The sequence below is a fragment of the Sorex araneus genome, chromosome 5 (assembly GCF_027595985.1).
Source record: "Sorex araneus isolate mSorAra2 chromosome 5, mSorAra2.pri, whole genome shotgun sequence".
Lineage (NCBI taxonomy): Eukaryota > Metazoa > Chordata > Mammalia > Eulipotyphla > Soricidae > Sorex > Sorex araneus.
This window is the reverse complement of record NC_073306.1, coordinates 6,393,740-6,414,203: the sequence shown is the minus strand read 5'-3', so window position 1 is coordinate 6,414,203 and position 20,464 is coordinate 6,393,740. Positions and strand designations below refer to the sequence as shown.

The window sequence follows — 20,464 nt, the reverse complement described above, 5'->3', positions numbered from 1 at the left end:
AACACCGTCTCCCATCACTCTTCTCCCCCAATGCATGTTGCTTTGTCTAACCTTCCCTTGAAAGTTCAAAACAAATGTCACATCCTCTCTACTTCTTTTTATCATTCAAGCATGTCGCATGGGCTTTCAAAAACCGTCATGTTCAAATTCCCCTTTGGTATGAGTTACTGTCTTCCTAGCTAACCCTCTGCTGGAACAAATCCAATATCTGCTGTTTCTACAACTCCATCAGTCCTTTGTACTCCACCATGAACATCCTTATTAACTTTCTAACCTTTATGCCAATCCGGGGGAAGAAAATATATCCACCAATTTTCTCTTTACAATCCCTTTGCTCCATAATTGTTCCTTTAAGATTCCTGTCATATTTACGTTTTAACTTCACAAAAAAGTCGGTGTTCATCCTTGGCTTTCTACAACTGCCATTCCCCGTCTCCACGGATCGCAGCCTATCAGCCCAATGAAAATGGAAAGAAGTGCTACTTCTATAAATGATCGTTTCACAGCGGGTCCCTTCAAGCCCACTTTGTTTTGCCGTGTGAAAATGTGAGCTTCATTACTTCCTCCTCATGGAAAAGTTATAAATAAACAGAGCCTCAACCTATTTCCTCGATCTAGAAAGCTCTGAAGTCGCACGCATAGGATCTTAAATAGAAAACTCCTAATTCAAGAAGTAGCAATGACCCTTGGGCAAATTCAAGAGCAGATAAAGAAATTTAATGCAGTCTACCTCAGGAACCTGGTCTTTGGTTCTTTTTATGGCTCCGTACCAATTTGTAATTCGACTCTTAGACAGAGCCAATTTGAAGGAAAAAGTTTGTGTTTTGTTGTTTGGGTTTGGTTTTATTTGTTTGATGGGGAATGCACTGGTGCTTCTCAGGGACTATCCTCAGCTCTTAGAGTTGCTCCTGGTGATGCTCAAGAAAGCATCTGATACTAGGGCTTGCACCGAGGGATCCCACATGCAAAGCATTTGCTCCAGCCCTTTGAGCCATTTCCCCATCTAATCCCATGTTTTAAGAGTATGACTTTTGATTGTCAGAAGGCCTCACTTCAAATCCTAATCTTGCACAGTTTCCCAATTGTGCAAATTACTTGGAAATTTCCCTTTGGGGATGGTGGTGGGTGGGTCATACACAGAAATTCTCAGGGACTATTCCTGACTCTGCTCGGGGGTCACTCCTGGTGGTGTTCAAGGGACCATAAGCAGTGTCAGAGATTAAACCAAATTTGACCTTAAACCCTATAATTTCTCCCCTGGCCTTACTTGCAAATTTCTTAACTTGGTTAAGCCTTAGCTTCTTAGTAAGCTTCTTAGTAAGAAAAAACTTGACCATAAGAGTGTTCAGTTTTAAAAGACTGGGAAGATTGTGATATTTCTATCACTTGTATTTCTAAATGAGAAAAAAATATATACAGGGAAGAAATGCATGCTGCCTTTAGGAATCTTCTAGGTTATGTTTATAATGTCATCATTTTGTGACCTTCTCCTCTAATTTCTCATGACTCAACTCCATTGCTTTCAATGTAAAAAAACTTAGAAATGATATCAAGAGATCTAATTTACACACATGGAAAAATATAATCAAACTGTGTACAAGATATAATCACACTTTGGCTCTACCCATTATCAAATAATTTGTAATGTTTTCTTCACTGAATTTACTTTTGTTTAGAGTCGAGCAACATTCCTTCCATGTTCTTCAAATGATTTGTTTGTTTGTTTTGTTTTTAGACCACATTTGGTGGTGCTCAGGCTTACTCCTGTCCTGGCTCTGCACTCAGGAATCTCTCCTGGTGGGCTTAGGGCACCATATATAGGATGCTGGGGCTTAAACACAGGTTGGCCACTTGCAATGCAAATGCCCTACCTATTACTCAGGCCCCTTCAAATGATTTTCTATGACCACTATTTTTGCTCCTGTTTGATATTGCTCTTCTTTAAAATCTTTTCAGTAACTAAAATTAATCCTCTCCTAAAAATCTTGTTTTACAGTTATTCCTTTATTCCTCTAACCTGATGTTCCCAAGGAGTCAAAAATCTTGATGAATTGGGAAAGTTTACAAACTTTCACTAACTAACGAATTTAAAGTAAAATTGATTAATGAATTCTAGGATACCTACCCTTAAAAGATCCATGGGAAAGAAAACAAGATTTCAGGAAGTAAACCCTTAGACCTTCTTACAGTAAAGAATAACGTACCAAGCATGGTGCTTAAACATGTTTGAAAGAGGGTTTAAGGTCAGGGGCCAGAGAGATAGTAGAGGAGTTTAAGCACGTGCCTTGTATCCTGCCAACCCTGGTTCAGACCCCTGGCACCATATGCGGCCTTCTGAGCATCAGTAGGGGCAGGAATAGCCCCTGAGCACCATTGGCTATAACTAAACACCACCACCCCCTCCTCACCTAAAAGAAAGTATTAATGTTCATCATTCACTACCCAGGTCAGAACTCCATGTTGTCATACTTCTTCCTTCTCGAGCAATGCTCAGCAGGTCTAGGGGGGTCAGTCCTGGCTATACTTGACCAAGCCAGGCCTGGACAGTTTAACGCATAGGCTCTTCAGTGCCAGGGGTCAGCAGAACCACCCCAAAGTACTCTTGGGGGCCATACCAGGCTAGAGATAGAGCCAATGGCATGTATAAGCAATGCATGCACCTCTCGTTCCTGTGCCAGCTTCCTAGGCCAACTTTTCCTGACTCTGAACGGCATCTTCATTCAGACTTAGGCCTCTAGGGTTCCAGGTCCCACAGAGCTGTTTGGTTGGTAGAAAAGGCATCAGGCTTTTTTCTCTCAGGGAGCTTGTGAGTGAATAAAGTTGAAAAAGGGAGGCAAAGGGAAGAGTAGGGGCAAGCCAGAGTCCTAGCTTTGGAAGATACCCATGCCTTGGCTCTTCCAATGACCACCTTTAAGGATAGAGGGGTGGGGCCAGAGTGAGAGCTGAGTGGGTAGGGAGTTTGCCTTTTCCACAGCCGAACGGGTTTGATACCGGCATCCCGTATGGTTCACCCATATGATGCACTGCCAGGAGTAAATCCTGAGTGCAGAGCCAGCAATAACCCCTGAACATCGCCGGGTGTGACCCACCCCCCAAATATTAGATAGATAGATAGATAGATAGATAGATAGATAGATAGATAGATAGATAGATAGATAGATAGATAAGGATAAAGGGGCGACCAAAGGCAATGAGGTACCACTGGAAAACTTTCAAAATCTAACGCTTCCATGAATTTCAGAGATTCACAGAACTTTGTCATGGGATTTGCGTTCTTTATAATTAGGCATTCCAAGTACCATAACCCTTCACTTAGTTAATAATGCACAGAATTAACAAAGATCAATGGCACCCACCGGAAGCTTACTCTGCCCTGTGTCAGAACGAAAGTGATGCAATTCCAGTTCTTTGCTTCGGAATCAATAAGCAGGTTCAATTGTCTTCCCCCGCTGGTCTGGAGATGACATTTCTCTTCCCCGTAGTGTTCAAACTGCAATGCCAGGCGGGATTCCCCCATTAAACCACGGTTGCTTTTTCTTCTGGAAAGTTTTCTGCCTGCATTTTTGTCCCCTTCCAAGGGCCAAGAGCTGGATTTTAGGTAAAATACATCAGACAGGAGCCAGAGCAATAGTCCAACAGGTAGGGCATTTGCCTTGCACCCAGTTGGGTCCCCAGCGTAAGGATCGGCTGTGTGCAGAGCCAGAAGTGACCTGGGAACATCTCAGGTGTGACCCAAAGCGCAAAAACAAAAAGCAAAAAAAAAAAAAAAAAAAAAAAAAGTCAGATAGATGCTTTGAATCGGGTAATTATGTGGGGTTCTTTTCTTTTTAATTTGTTTAATTGAATATCCGTGAGATAGACCATTATAAAGCTGTTCATAATTGAGTTACAATGATCCGGCACCCATCTCTCCACCAGGGTACATTTCCCACCACCAATGTCCCCTGTTTCCCTCCCACCATTCCCCAGCCCCCCAGCCTCCCTCTATGGGAGACACTTTCCTCCTATAGAGGAGTAGGTGTGGTTCTTAATTCTCCTGAGATTCTAGAAAGTTCACGTTTTTAGTCATGCTTTTCCAAAGGTATCCTTAAAGAGGTGAGAATTTGGTCATGTCCCTTCTCCCATAAATCCAGTCCTGAGGCCATTCTCTAATTTCCATATTCCTCCTAACATTCTCCAAGGTGATGGCTCTGGCAGGCGTCCAGCTGACGGATTCTATTCCACGATCGATGGCTCTGATTGAGCCTTAGTCGCCTTGTAGTAGGTGGCACCGAGGGTTGCTTCACGGTTCTGGCCAGCGTGGCCACAACCCCCCAGTGATGCCACCAATCCCAAGAGAGAATCAGCCTGGGGGGCCAGAGTGACAGTACAGCAGAGAGGTCTTTGCCTTGCATGCGGAGGACTCCAGAGGGTCTCCCGTGCACCGCCAGGAGTAATTCCTGAGTGCAGAGCCAGGAGTAAACCCCTGAGCACCACCGGGTGTGACCCAAAAAGCAAAAGAGAGAGAGAGTCAGCCTCTCCCACCCCTCCTTGCCCGCGCCCGGCTCTGACCACTTCTCTCCCCACAGGCAGGAAGCCACATCCAGACCCTGATGGGCTCCCAGAGCCTGCAGCACCGCAGCCGGGAGCAGCAGCCCTACGAGGGCAACCTCAACAAAGTGACCATCCAGCAGTTCCAGTCACCGCTGCCTATTCAGATCCCCTCCTCGCAGGCCAACCGGGGACCTCAGCCTGGACGGTGCTTAATCCAGACGAAAGGGCAGAGGAGTATGGACGGCTACCCAGAGCAGGTGAGGGGTCCCGGCGGTGGCGGATGGTCTACGGGCGGGGTGGGGGGGGGGGGTCGGGATGGTTGGGCAACTCCTGCGAGTTCCCGTGTCTGGGTGATGTACGCGGGGACAGGTGGAGGCTGTGACCTTGCTCGTTGACGCCTCGTTCGTGGTGAGCACCTGGTGGACGTGAACTGTTGGTCAGTCCACGGCCTGTCTGTCTGGGCATGGGAGGGGAAACGCAGGAACGAAGTGGCTTTTCTGATTCCCTGCTCCCACGGCCACCTGTGCTTTTCCCATCAGCTTGGGCGCATTCCAAAGCATCCAAAGACGGAACATGCTCATTGAGGTGCAGTGACAGGAAATTAAACGGCATTTCCGTTTTGGGGTGGAAAGTGCTGATGTCTGCAGCTGGGTTTCCTCAAGTCCTGTTTCTGACACAGAGGCAAAATGCTGCTAAAGGGGGGTGGGGGGGTGGCGTGGAGCGGTAGTGCAGCGGGGAGGGCGTTTGCCTTGCACTGCAGCCAACCGGGGTTCAATCCCCGGCATCCCATATGGTCCCCCCAACAATGCCAGGAGTAATTCCTGAGTGCAGAGTCAGGGGTAACCCCGGAACATCGCCGGGTGTGATCCAAAAACGGAAAAAAATGTTGCTAAAGAAGGTGAGAAGGAGGGGCCAGAGCGATAGCACAGTGGGTAGGGCGTTTGCCTTGCACGTGGGCGACCCGGGTTCGATCCCCGGCATCCCATACGGTCCCCCAAACACTGCCAGGAGTAATTCCTGAGTGCAAAACCAGGAGTAACCCCTGAGCATCGCTGGGTGTGACCCCAAAAAAGCAAAAAAAAAAAAAGAAAAGAAGGTGAGAAGGAGCAGGTAGAAGGGTCCTCTCTGAACTTGCTCCCAAAGGTCCTGCAATAATTAGAGGTCATGTAATAATCAAACAAAATATGTATATCTTTTGCCCTTCAGACCTATCTAAACTTAAGATTTGCTCCTCTGCTATGGAATTGGTTTTTCTGCCTTGGGACTGGGACACAGACTAGAATCTCATCATTAAGTGACATTAAGCTTAGAAAGTAAGACATTAAGATCTTAATAGTCTCGTAAAATTAATTTCTTTTATTTCATTCTTCAGATAATTAGACAAAGTTTCCACTGACTTCCTTTACTCCTTAATATGGTTCATAAAGGTTTCACTTTATTATGACTTATTCAAAGTCTCCCAAAGCCCCCTGACTCATTTTCTGCACATATCAGATATGATTATCTTGATTTCCAATTTCTTTTCATTCCGCTATTAAGAGCCATTTATTATTTGGGTCTCAGCTGCTCTAGATATCATCTCTGTTTATTAATAGGCTTCTTGAAGCTGAGATTACATATTAATCATTCTCAAGATCATAGATTTTTTAGAGACAATTTTCTTTCCATCCTGCCTCGATCTGAGCCAAGTGTTGCGTTTCTGGTAAAATATGTCTTTGAATCAGGTAATTATGTGAAGCTCCTAATGCTCCCGAGATTCTAGAAAGTTCATAAAGTTTTTAGTAATTCTTTTTCAAAGGAATTTTAAGAGATGAGAATTTGTTCATGTCCATTTTCCCACTAATATAAACTTAACCTGTTCTGTAATTTCATTATTACTTCTAACATTCTCCAAGATTTGATGCACTTTTTAAAAAATTACGGAGAACAATGTTCTCTCACCTAGGTTGAATAATGTGTTAGTGTTAGTCTGGTCTCAGTTCAAACACTCAAAATACCCTAAAGACTTTTCTTAAATTATTTCTCAAAAATGCATATATTTTAGAATTTGGCGAGTGGGAGAAATAGCGTTTTTAGGGTGTACATGCTTATTAAATTTAAAACGTTGTGATTCGGGAATTTTTTTAGCCACATAAAAGGCATGTGCCCTCCCACTAACCCACATCCCTGACCCTAAAAAAGTCATGATTCTTCCAGAGAATCTAATGACTTTCCAAGTGTTTTGGCTTACAGTCCTTGAAACTGCAGACAACTTTCAACTAAACGGGAAAAGGTTGTATCTTAATTTTTTCTTTTTTTTTTTTTTTTTTTTTTTTTTTTTAAATTTTATTGAATCACCATGTGGAGGGTTACATAGTTCTCAGGATTATGTCGGTTATATAGTTCTCAAACACCCTTCACTTCACCAGTGCCCATCTTCCATCACCAACCCCCCCAGTATACCTGCCGCCCCCTCCCACCTCCCCAGTCCCAACCCTTGCACATGATATGTTTCACTTCGTTTACGCCTTATTTCGATTACATTCCATGTTTCAACACACAACTCACTACCGTTGTTGGGGTTTCCCCCAAAAAAGAAAAGCAGTCCTATTGCCAAGGAGGCATTTGATAGTTCTCCATTGCTAAGAATATAGAGATATTAAGTCCCGCTGTTTGTTACATAGTTTTTCTTTTTCCCCCTTGCCCCGTGCCACCGAGTTCACGCCTGTTTTAGTAATCGCCACGCTGCCTGACAAGGGAAAAAAAAAAAAAAAAAAAAAACCGAAAAGGATGGTTATTTCCCGTCATCAGCAGGCGTGGGGCTCTGGCTTAGTTGATAGACTTGTAGAGTATCTGCAAGCAGTCTCTGGAACCGACGGTCTTGCGCTGGTGTCGGCTCCGGCTCGAGATTCCACCAGCGTCCCGCTGTTCCTTGTACATAATTTTTCCCCTTATATCCCTTTCCCACGCCACCAGGTCTGTTTGCTTAATGGACATCACACTGTAGTTGATGACACACCGCGTTTCTTCCCGAGAAAGAAGAAAATTTCTTCTCAGCCGGCGTGGGGATATAGCTTAGTTCAGTCTAGTGAGATGGCTACCACTTTGATTGCCTTCAATATTTCAGCAACAGACTTACTATTAGGATCTCCCACAAAAGTCCGCCCCATTAGAAAGGAACCATTACATATTGCTCATACTAAGATGACATTAAGTTTTGGGTTTCTGTATAAAGTCCAGGGAAAGTACAACCAGAAATAACATCACTACAAACTTTTACCCTTTTATGGTGCTCATAAGATGGAGAAACCTAGAGAGAGGCTCGGCGTCTCCGTTTTGCGCTCAGGAAAACCGCGGCCCCTGCGCTGTGTTCATGAGGGAGGAGTTGAGAGAGAGACAGGTTAAAAGAATTGGGGGATGCCCGGGTCCCACAGCTTCCGCACGCCGTGGGGTCTCTGGTCCCATGCCGGAATTAGTTCAGTGGGCTGCTTGGGGTCCGAGGGCGCTCCCTCGGGCCCCTCCATCATGCTCCTTCCACAGCCGGGTCCAAAAGGAAGCACACGTGGGGGAGGTGGGTTTGAGTATCTAACTGCGGTGGGCGGGGGTCGCCGCCCCCGCCCCCTGGGGACTCCCGCAAGCGCGCTCACGTCCTGTTTTGGCTGAATCGGCGTCTCCGTTTTGCGCTCAGGAAAACCGCGGCCCCTGCGCTGTGCTCAGGAGGGAGGAGTTGAGAGAGAGACAGGTTAAAAGAATTGGGGGATGCCCGGGTCCCACAGCTTCCGCACGCCGTGGGGTCTCTGGTCCCATGCCGGAATTAGTTCAGTGGGCTGCTTGGGGTCCGAGGGCGTTCCCTCGGGCCCCTCCATCATGCTCCTTCCACAGCCGGGTCCAAAAGGAAGCACACGTGGGGGAGGTGGGTTTAAGTATCTAACTGCGGTGGGCGGGGGTCGCCGCCCCCGCCCCCTGGGGACTCCCGCAAGCGCGCTCACGTCCTGTTTTGGCTGAATCGTCCTGTTTTGGCTGAATCGGCGTCTCCGTTTTGCGCTCAGGAAAACCGCGGCCCCTGCGCTGTGTTCAGGAGGGAGGAGTTGAGAGAGAGACAGGTTAAAAGAATTGGGGGATGCCCGGGTCCCACAGCTTCCGCACGCCGTGGGGTCTCTGGTCCCATGCCGGAATTAGTTCAGTGGGCTGCTTGGGGTCCGAGGGCGCTCCCTCGGGCCCCTCCATCATGCTCCTTCCACAGCCGGGTCCAAAAGCTGTATCTTAATTTTTTCATTGACTGATCTACAATCAGGTAGATTTTCAGAGATGCAGCTTCATATCTCTGTGTGTGTCTAATAGACACAGGTTTCCACCCACTTCCCCAAAACTTCTCTGTTCACTCCTCCTTTTCCCACCAGAGTTTGCACCAAGGGATTTCCCTCCTCACCTCAGTTTTGGTCCCTCTAATGTGTTCTTTAATGCAAGAATTGTATTATTTATTTAATAATGTTGATATGACAAAACAGTAACAACAAGTCTCACAATGGAGACGTTACTGGTGCCCGCTCAAGCAAATCGATGAGCAACAGGATGACAGTGATAAAGTGATTTAACAATAAAAACAGTAAATATTTAGAGCAGTTAAGAACAGCATAGTATTTTTTTTTGTTTTGTTTTGTTCTGTTTTTCTTTTTGGGTCACACCCGGCGATGCACAGGGGTTTTTCCTAGCTCATGCACTCAGGAATTACTCCTGGCGGTGCTCAGGGGACAATACGGGATGCTGGGAATCGAACCCAGGTCGGTCGCATGCAAGGCAAACACCCTACCTGCTGTGCTATTGCTTCAGACCCAAGAACGGTGTAGTTTTAACATGAAAAAATCTAGAGTAGTGATAGAGTAGTGGATGCCTAAACCCAAAGCAAACTCTTTTGTCATAAGGCATTACTGATGATTAATTGAAAGAGCCACAAAGATCAAAACACAGTTGTCTTTTGATAATCCAATACTTTTTTAAATTGGTATAATAATATATGAGGTGGAGTAAATTACTAAAAAGAATTCATAATATTTGGATCAAGGAGATCTCATAGATGTAATACCTGAAGACTAAACCACAGGATAAGGCACGGTAATTTCTCTAAGTCAGGGATGTGACTCAGCTGTAGAACCCTTGCCTTGCAAGTGTGAGGCCTTAGGTTAAATTTGTTTTTCAGCCCCAACACGGCAAAGGAAACTCAAGTTTGAATATGTACCTGCATCCCCCTACTTCACACACACACACACACACACACACAATTTATTTATTTAGAATACAATAAGGGAAAAGATATTACAGTGAATACACACTTTATTGTTGCTGTGTTTTGAACCACACCTGGTGTTGTTTAGAGCTTACTCCTGGCTCTATGCTCAGGGATCACTCCTGGCAGATTCAGGAGACCATATGGGATGCTGGGATCTAACCCAAGTTGATCTTACGCAAGGCAAGTGCCTTACCCACTGCACTATCTCTCTGGCCCCCACACACATCTTAATTTAGGACAAAAAAGAAACTTTGGATACAACTGAAAAGAAGGGACACAATGGTTATTATGCCTGAGTCCTAGCTATGCTCAGTAGACCCTGCGCAGGACAAACGCTCTTATCGAGTTATGACTCACTCACCTGCAAACCACAGATGCTAGAAAAGCCTGACTTCCAGCGGCCGTGGTCTGCACACACGCACCAGGCCCTCCACGGGGCCTGACGCTCTGCTCCTTCACCACCGTGACACTCCTCCTATCAAAGGGCTCACGCTTTTACTGTGTATGGGACACCCCTGATTACAGAGCTGGTGCCGCTCGCATAAAACCCCCCAACAAGCCCTCTTGTTTTCCTTTCAAAAAATAACCAAGGTCAGAAGAAAATTATCGGTGAAAGATAGTTGGTCCAACTAGACTCTTCGCCTCGGCGAGTCTCATCCCGAACTCAAGTGTCCTGGTCTTACGTGAAATGGAGCAAATGATGGTCGATAGTTATGTGCTAACGCCTCAGTGTTCTCTTCTGTCCACTGAGGGTCATTAAAACGGTTTCTGCTACAAATCGGATTGAGAGAGCTGTCTTGTGGCGATGGGCTTGAGTTCACAGGAATATTTCCAATGTTGTAGAAAGTAAAAGCTACAGAAAGTCTGGAAATTTGCTTCGTTACAACCAGACAATTCCTCTGTGTCTCTCAGTGTGGCCCAAAGAAGGAGCATGCTCCTAATGAAAATAAATTAACCCTCCAACTGGTAATATCAAAGACACTTAATGATTTAAAAAGCATGTCCCTTTTTACATGGAGTCCTTGAGTTGATTTAGACATAAAAAAAAAGGTTTAACTGCAACAGAGAGATACTATAGGAGTTCAGGTGCTTGCCTTGCATGTACCAACCCTTAGAACCACCTGGTCCCCTGAACACCACCAGATGTGACCTGACACCAGAGATGCCAGATCTGGCCCCAAAACATACAAAAAATGATTACTTTGATGTTCCTCCTTGGTGATGAAGATATTTCAACTTTTAAATCATCATCACAAGAAAATAGGACATGGGGCTGGAGCGATAGCACAGTGGGTAGGGCGTTTGCCTTGCACGCAGCTGACCCAGGTTCGATCCCCAGCATCCTATATGGTCCCCCAGCACTGCCAGGAGTAATTCCTGAGTGTAGAGTCAGGAGTATCCCCTGAGCATCGCTGGGTGTGACCCAAAAAGAAAAAAAAAGAAAAATAGGTCAAAATATCTGGAAAGCCCAGGAACGTGTCTAATGTCACTTATTTTTATAGGGCTTTTTTTCAGACATAATAAGTACCAATTTTTCAACTCTAGGATTAAACTAAAAAAAAAGCACATGGAAGTGAATTTTTTTAAATTTTTTTATTGAATCACCATGTGAGAAGTTACAAAGCTTTAAGTCTCAGTCATACGGTGATCGAACACCCATCCGTTTCACCAGTGCACATGTTCCACCACCAAGAATCCCAGTATCCCTCCCCTCCCACCTCCCCCACTCCCCCTCCGTGTGGCTGATGATTTTCGCTTTATTTTCTCTTTACGTTGATTACATTCAATATTTCAACAGGAAACTCACTATTATTATTTGGAATTTTCCCCCAACAATCAAACCTGCCGAAAAGGCATCATTTGATAATTTGTTTTCCATTGCTGAGAATGAAGAGCATATGAGGTTTGAGATTTCTGGTATTTTTTTTCTGGTATTTTAGTAACTAAGTCCAGAGAAGTTTCTGCCAGAAATTGCATCACTGCAAGCTCGTACCTTTGTTCAATGGGCCTTGTAAGCTGGTTGTCACCATGCCACCGCCAGGGAAAGAAAAAGCCGAGAGAGAAAAACCTTTCCCCTCCCGTGGCAGCATGGGGCTGTAGCTTAGTTCACAGTCTAGAGGCATTTCTGCAAGAAGCTGCTGGGGCCGAAAGTAGTGGGCCTCCGGGATCATGGGCGGTCAGCAACGGAAGGGCCACATGTGTGTGGCCACTTGGGTCAAATCTGGGTGGAGAGCGGCCGGAAGTGAATTTTTAACCAAAGTGCTACTCAAACTCAAGGAATAAAATATTTTTAGACTAGAGATCTGATTTCTAAGAGCGAATTTCTAAGACAGGTGGTCTATAACACAAAACCACAAACATGTCACTTGAAGTTCTATGTGAGGGGATTTCTAGAAAAGGGACTTTATTGTATAAACAATTTTAATTACTGGGAAATGAGATAGAAAATACAAGTCAGAACTCTACTAAGAAGTGAACTGGGGGCTGGAGCGATAGCACAGCGGGTAGGGTGTTTGCCTTGCACGCAGCCGACCCGGGTTCGAATCCCAGCATCCCATATGGTCCCCTGAGCACCGCCAGGAGTAATTCCTGAGTGTAGAACCAGGAGTAACCCTGTGCATCGCCGGGTGTGACCCAAAAAGCAAAAAAAAAAAAAAAAAAGAAGTGAACTGAAGTGAGCAACTAGAAAGTGAAATGTTAATTCCCAGTTTTTAGCCGTCTAACCTGTCCCTCTTTTTCCTAGTTCAGAGGAACACCTGTGAAAAATCTTATTCACCTTACCCTTTCCTTCACAATAGAATGTTTTTCATCAATTGTTCTTCTCATCCTCCACTGTATAGACCTTGCAATCTCCTCAGGAGCTTTACAAAGTGCTAATTGTCTTGGTCATGTTCCCAAAGAAAGGTATTTTTTCACCAAGTGTGATTTGAATAATGGAGATTTTTTAAATATATTTCATTGAATCACAGTGAGATACGCACTTACAAGGTCGTTCATAATTGGATTTCAATCATCTAATGTTCCAACACTCACCCCTTTCACCACCTCCCTACCTCCATAGCAGGCGCTCTCTCATCCTCCCCTCTCTCTCTCTCTCCCTCCCTCTCTCTCTCCTTTCCTCCTTTTCTCTCTTTCCTTCTCTCTCCCTCACTCTCTCTCCTTCCTTCCCTCCCCCCTCTCTCTCTCCTCTCTCTCTCTCTCTCTCTCTCTCTCTCTCTCTCTCTCTCTCTCTCTCTTTCTTTTGGGGCATTATGGTTTGCAATACATCCCTTTACCTACTTTCAACACTCAGTTCTTGTCCAGAGTGATCATTTCTATTGTTGTCATACTGGTCCCTTCTTCATTCACACTGCCCTTTGCCCCCCACACACGTGTGGCAAGTTTCCAACCATTTACCAGCCCTCCTGGCCCCTGATTTTGGGGAGGCCTTGGATATTAGTCTCATATTTTTTTTATATTCCACAAATGAGTGCAGTCACTCTATATCTGTCCCTCTCCTTCTCACTCATTTCACTTGCCATGATCCTTTCCCTGTAAAGGGGATTTTAGAAACTCCCCAGGTGAGTTGACGGCAAAGCTAAAATTGAAAACTCCTCACAACAGTGTATTTGCCAGTCACATACTATTATTGTCAATATTTAAAAGTTCCAAGTTCTTCTGCCTTGGCTTATGATGGAACCACTAGAGAGGTGGCATTGACCCCATTGACCCTTGTCCTTCTTTGGAGCATGTGATGTGCTTGATCAACATTAGTTCTTTTTTTTTTTTTTGGAATCAGACTACTTGTTTTATTTTTTTTATTTTAATGAATCATCATGAAATACAGTTACAGACTTACAAATTTTCGTGATTGCATTTCAATCAAACAATGTTCAAGTACCCCTCCCTCCACCAGTGCCCATTCTCCACCACCAATGTTCCCAGTGTCCCTCCCGCCACGCCCACCCCTTCCCACCCCCGTCTCTGTGGCAGACACATTCCCTCTTACTCTCTCTCTCCTTTTGGGTATCATGGTTTGCAGTTGGAAATAGATTTTGTTATCTTTTTTTTTAATAAACTGATTTTAGAGCAATTTTATGTTGACAGAAAAGCTAATTGAAAGTATGGAATATCCCTACACACCTATTTCACTTCACATTAGGTTTCCCCTATGTGAAATATTTACATATTGTACATTCATTAAAATTGATTGACTTATATTGACACATTATGATTAACTAGAAACTATAGTTTTGGTGTCATGAAGTCAGGATAAATATCACAGGTTTACAGTTCACGCTGTTCTATAATTCCGTGGGATTTGACAAATGTACAGTAATAGATATATGCAGAGATATACACAGCATTACGGCATTATGCAGTATCACATGAAACACTTTAATTGCCCTAATAAATCCCCTGTGTTTTGCCTATGTATAACTTTCTTGACCCCTACCAAAACTAAAATAGACTGACATGTTTGGCTTCTATAGTTTTTCCTTTTCCAGAAAGTCATGTAGTAGAAATCATAGTATGTAACCTTTTCAGATTGCCTTTTTTACTGAGAAAACTCTTTTATGTTTCCTCCAGGTGTTTGGAGGCTTGGAATTACATTTATTTTTATTATTGAGTAAAATATCCTCTTGTATATTTATATAGAAATTTTTGCTTATACATTTACCGTTTGAAGAAGATTTTAGTGCTCACAAGTCTTGACAACTTGGGATGAAATTGCTATAAATAAGACATATATGTTACTCATGCCATGTTGAACTGGGTGGGAGCAGGGAATGGAAACCAGGAACTCAGACACAGAAGACATGTGTTCAATCATGGAGACACATCCTCAGCCCCTACTGAATATGCCTTTTTCAACTAACATTGACTTGATTCTCCCCTTTTGCAAATGCGTAAACAAGGTCAAGAATATTTCTATGGAACATATTAGATGCCAAAGCATAGATTTCAAAAATGGGGGAAGGAAGGAAAAACATCAGCTTCAGATCTCTCAAACCCACTCTGTATGAACTGATGTGCCTCCGCCAAAAATGATGTTCTGGTACAGACAGGGCTGTTTCTTCTATTGACTAGAAAGCCAAGACTTGGGGAAGGAAACAGTCTTCGTTGTGGTAACACAACCACTTAGAAGCTGAGCTGGCATTGGTACCCAGTTCTATGAGTCTGTCACATCACACGCTGTAGTCTGTTGCTATGGCAACCGAGAGAGAGCAAGATTAAGCCCATATTGGAAAACTAAAACAATGGAAAAATACCCCCATCCTGTCCATGTCTGTGCCAGACAACAGAACATGTCCACGAACTGATGAAACCGATCAGGAGGGCAGGAGCTCGGCGCCGTCTCCTGCTGGTTCCTCTGAGGGTACATGCCAACGGAAGTGTGTGCCACATTAGTCCCATTAGAAGCAGTCTCTCTGAGTTGTGAGAAGTGACTTACTTCCTTACACCTGAAGTGACATTTTGTCCCTAATCGACTTTGAGGTCTTGTTTTATGAGAACTTAGGGAGGTTTTGGTTTTGCTTCTGTTTAGTTTGGTTTTTTGGAGATTGGGGTTTTTTGTTAGTTTGTTCTTTGGGGTTGTTTTTCTTTTTTTCTTTTTTTTTTGGTTTTGAGTTTTTTGTTTGTTTTTTGTTTCATGTCTTGATGTCAGGATGAATATCACTATTCATGGTAAGCACAATTTCATCCAGTTACTCTTGCACTATTTGTTGAAAAGATTATTCTTTCTTCATTGAATTACTGTGGACCTTTTGTTCAAGGTCAACTGGCCCAAAATGTTGGGATTTACTTCTGATATTTCTATTCTCTTCCATAATCAATAACCTATCCTTATGCCATCTTGACTTTCCAAAGAACTCTCACTCTTTAGTGGGGAGGAGGGAGGTTGTTTATTGAATTTTTATTTTGTATGGGGGACTGCTCCTGGAAGTGCTCCAGGCTAACTCCTGGCTCTGAGCTCTGGGATCACTCCTGGCATTACTTAGGAAACTAAACATTTTGTGTTGGAGATCAAACTCTGGTTGGGCCCCATGCAAGGCAAGTGCTCTACCCACCGTATGATCACTTTGGCCTCTCTTTAGGGTATCTAAAATTGATGTTTTTTCTTTCTGGAGTAGTGTGTAATTTTTCTTTTCAAATAAATATGAAGACAAGCCAGTGCTTTGATTGTGCAAAGTTTCTCTTCAAATTTTTTTACCTACTAAACATCTTGGCTATAAGCTACCCATCCCTCTAAGATTTAAGCCAAAGGGTGTGCTTCACATCTGTGAGTCCCTTGGTTCAGTTTGCAGCACCATTCCCCCACATCCACCAAAAAAAAAGGACACATGAAAAAAAGAATGTTTAGGGCTTGAGTGATAGTACAGCGGGTAGGGCGTTTGCCTTGCATGCAGCCGACCCGGGTTCGATCCCCAGCATTCCATATGGTCCCCTGAGCACTGCCAGGAGTAATTCCTGAGTGCAGAGCCAGGAGTAACCCCTATGCTTTGCCGGGTGTGACGCAAAAAGCAAAAAAAAAAAAAAAAAAAGAATATTTTAACTCACTCGAACTGCAAGTCCAGGGATGGCAAACTTCAGATAAGGCTCAGCATGGCTGAGTGGACTCACATCCGCTATCCATGGGTTCATCTTGTCTGGCAGACTTTTTCCTCATGGTAGAGAGGGCACTTCAGAGCTGCAGAAGCCCTAAGATGAAAAAACTAGTAAATTCTCTTTCCTGGGGCATCCCATGACATCTCCGTTTTGATTGGTTTCTTTGCCCACTTTGTCAATCATCCTTTTAGGGGACCCAGCACTTTGTTTGGGGTCCAGATAGAATGACTCACTCAAAGCCTGCACAAGAGAATAGAAAAGTAAGTAGTTCTTCAAAGGGAAGCTTAGCCCAGCAATCAGAAGCATCAATAGATATTGGGCAACAGGAACAAGTAGTTGCGTCTTAAAACTCCATGATGCCCACTTGCTAGGAAAGTCAGTGTGCAATAGAGTATGTGTAGTTACCAAGTTCACTTCAGCATCCTTAGGCATCTTCTTAAATGTCACTCACATGCATATACACACACAAGTGCACATGTACACACACACACATACACACAAACACACACAACCATTTCTTTTGTTTTTGCTCCTAGACCAATTCGGACCACTACTTTCCACGGGATAGGACTTAACAGTAACATAACATTCCGTTTTGTCCTAGAGGCCTTGCTGATAACCAGTATCTTCATTAGGTGAGGTTAACACAGACTGGAAGTGTCAAATGTAGTCAAATGATGGAAGTAATCTCTTTAAGTAAATTAATAATTGTATCACTGACTGCTAGGCTATTACTTTTATCTTTTGCCAGAAATTTTATTTGTTGATATCCATATCTTAAAGGAAAACTGAGATAATTATTCTCATTTTAAAAAGCTATTTATTAACCTCACCCCTCTCAGAGAGCCTGGCAAGCTACCGAGAGTATCTCGCCTACATGGCAGAGCCTGGCAAGCTCTCCGTGGCGTATTCAATATGCCAAAAACAGTAGCAACAAGTCTCACAATGGAGACGTTACTGGTGCCCGCTTGAGCAAATTAATGAGCAATGGGATGACAGTGATACAGTGATACAGTGATTTATTAACCTCCTTGGTCTGATCTTTTGATAGAATACTCTATTTCTTTTCTGCTAACCCTCAGTTTCAGATTTCTTGTCTGTAAGGGATTCTCTCCTCTTACATTTTTATGGGCCCCTTTGGGCCTTAGCAGACTCCTTATATGTGAGACTAATACTCTCTCTGACATGCTTTATGGGATGAAACATTCACAACACAACCTGTTAGCCAGACCACAGTATGCCCAAGGGTAGTCTAGCGTCAGATCAGAATTTATAGTTGTTTGTCACATTCATAAAACCCCACCATCGTCTTTATTATTTCTATTATTAAAAAATATATTGAAACCATTCTTCATATTCTTGGCACATATGAAATTTGTTTCCTTTAGATTTCTAGTGCCTTCCGGATTGACAATAATATAAAATAGAAATAAGCACTACCTTGAAAGAGAACTCAGGAAACTACTCTCAGCAATTTACTTTGTGAATAAAATATGTTGTATATGTTTCCTTCCAGGATTTATAGGGACTTAATAAAGCCAGAGGGGCATACACTTTCCACACATTCCATTGCACAATATTAAAAGACACAGGAGAAAGGTCAAGTCCAGATTTTTACATAGCTTACTTGCAAATGTTCAGATATATAAAGGGAAAAAAGAAGGTGAGATGTTTAAATCACGTTAATTCCTTTGGAGAGATTCCCAAGTCGTGCTCTGGGGGCCCAGGGACACTTCTGGTGATATTGAGCCAACCCAGCCAGGCTGGGACCGAATGGAGCAGAGTTGGGGTTCTACAGTGTTGGGAATCTCCAGGCTCACGCTGGTGATGCTCTAGAGCTCCAGTTACACCCCTCAGGACTCAGGGGACAAAATTCAGATCCCAACACGTGCAAGGCACTTCCTTTCACCACAGAGCTATCTCCCCATTCCTTTTTGCATTTTCTGATTAACCACGAAAATCAGCAAAATATTACAAGGTAAACTGCTATGTCAAATAAGACTCAAATATTCCTTCTAGCTCTATCAAATTGTTGTATGTTAACATACACAGATTTTGAACCATCACTCTGTCACTGTCACTGTCACTGTCATCCCATTGCTCATCGATTTGCTCGAGCGGGCACCAGTAATGTATCTCACAAGAGACTTGTTGTTACTATTTTTGGCATGTTGAATACACCACAGGTAGCTTGCCAGGCTCTGCCGTGTGGGTGAGACACTCTCGGTAGTAGCTTGCCAGGCTCTCCCAGAGGGGTGAAGGAATCAATCCGGGTCGGCCGCATGCAAGGCAAATGCCCTACCCGCTGTTCTATCTCTCCAGCCCTTTTGAACCATATAAATATGCAAATATAAAATATAAAATTATTATAAACTACTTTCTACTACCCTATGATAACTAGTTTGGACAAATAGAGCTCAATTAAAGTAAAAGTTGTAATTAAAAATATCTTAAAAATCCGAGAGAGCAGTTATGGTAATTGCAGTTACCCATAATTTTGAAACTTTTCATTAATGACTACCATAAAAATCACATTAGTGGATAGTGGACTTAGGCTGCAAGTGAACTATGTAATAAACATTATATTTGCTATTATGAAATATGACATTGGATAACAATAATCCTGTTAAATCACCAAACCTAATTGATCCAGTTCCCAGTTTGACTTATAATATATGCTAATTAAGTCAGGAACAGACTTATGTTGCCTCGATCTAAGAAGTAAGCATTAAAAGTGCTCTGAAAATAAAAATATGGAGAACAATTGGGCTTTTACATTTGCCCACATACAAATTAGTTTACTAAGCAAGAAAACATTGAGCTACTTTAAAAAAAAAAAAAACAGTGAAGATGGGGCTGGAGCGATAGCACAGTGGATAGCCTTGCATGTGTCCAACCAGGGTTAGATTCCCAGCATCCCAGATGGTCCTCCGAGCACCACCAGGAGTAATTCCTGAGTGCAGAGCCAGGACTTAACCCCTATGCATCACCAGGTGTGACTCAACAAGCAAAAAACAAACAACAACAACAAAAAAAAAAAACAGTGGAAACTTGGGAGATATATTAGAGGGCTAGTATGCAAGCTTTGCATTGAGGAATGTGGAAGTCCTGGCTTTCGTGTTCAGCTCCATTGGTCCACCAAGAGCCAGAGTGAGAAATCCGGGAAATCCTGAGCAACATGCCAGGAATAGCCCCACAAAACCACTGAGTAGGGCCCAGATCCAAGGGAAGGGAAAAGGAAAGAAAAGAAAAAGGAAGGCACTGTGTCAGGGACTTGGCTCAAATGAGAGAGCACAGCTCTGGGTCTACCCTCAGTACCACACGCCTCCCCTCCCAAAATTTTTCAGAAGAAGGTAAACATGCTTTTTTATATCAATATGAGATAGATGATAATTCATTTTTTTCTTATTTATCTTCTGCCTGGGCTGAAGCGATAGCACAGCGGGTAGGACATTTGCCATGCACGCAGCCGACCCGGGTTCAATTCCTCCGCCCCTCTCGGAGAGCCTGGCAGGCTACCCATGGCATATTCGAGATGCCAAAAACAGTAACAACAAGTCTCACGATGGAGACATTACTGGTACCTGCTCAAGCAAATCGATGAGCAACGGGATGACAGTGACAGTGACAGTGATCTTCTGCCTGTCAATCAAACTTGTTCTCTGCTTGAATGTCATAAAAGTTGGGCATTTTGTACCCAAAGTTGTGTTACCTCTGGGGTATCAGGTCTTCCATTGTCTGGGCATCATTCTCTCCCACTAAATTGGATACAGCTTTTTCACTAAGGCCTCATCCCACCTCCACGTCCTCATTCAAGGACTGGAAGGAATGTCTTGGTTTGTTAGAGTTCCTCCAGGTCGTTCCTGGATCTGAGTCCCCCTCTGCTGAACAGCTTCTCTGATCTATTTAGATGCTTTCAAACAGCCCTCACCTTCACAGCGGCCTTCCCCCAGGTGGGCCTGCCCCCAACTCCATCATTTCCCTATTTTACTCTTTTTTTTTTCTTTTTGGGTCACACCCAGCAATGCTCAGAGGTTACTCCTGGCTTTGCACTCAGGAACTACTCCTGGCAGTGCT

The 20,464-nt window shown here is 43.7% G+C and overlaps 1 protein-coding gene across 7 annotated transcripts in view; it reads left to right on the top strand.

Annotated features, from left to right (window-relative positions):
* LRRC7 (leucine rich repeat containing 7) overlaps window positions 1-20,464 on the top strand; it is a 625,380-nt gene that overhangs the window by 535,219 nt on the left and 69,697 nt on the right. For 6 of the 7 annotated variants that reach the window (XM_055138674.1, XM_055138676.1, XM_055138683.1 and 3 more), the window contains one exon: window positions 4,569-4,790. In XM_055138674.1, the coding sequence (XP_054994649.1) occupies window positions 4,569-4,790 (222 nt within the window). Of the gene's footprint in view, window positions 1-4,568; window positions 4,791-20,464 lie in introns of those variants that run through there. The other variant, XR_008630218.1, reaches the window with a different exon arrangement.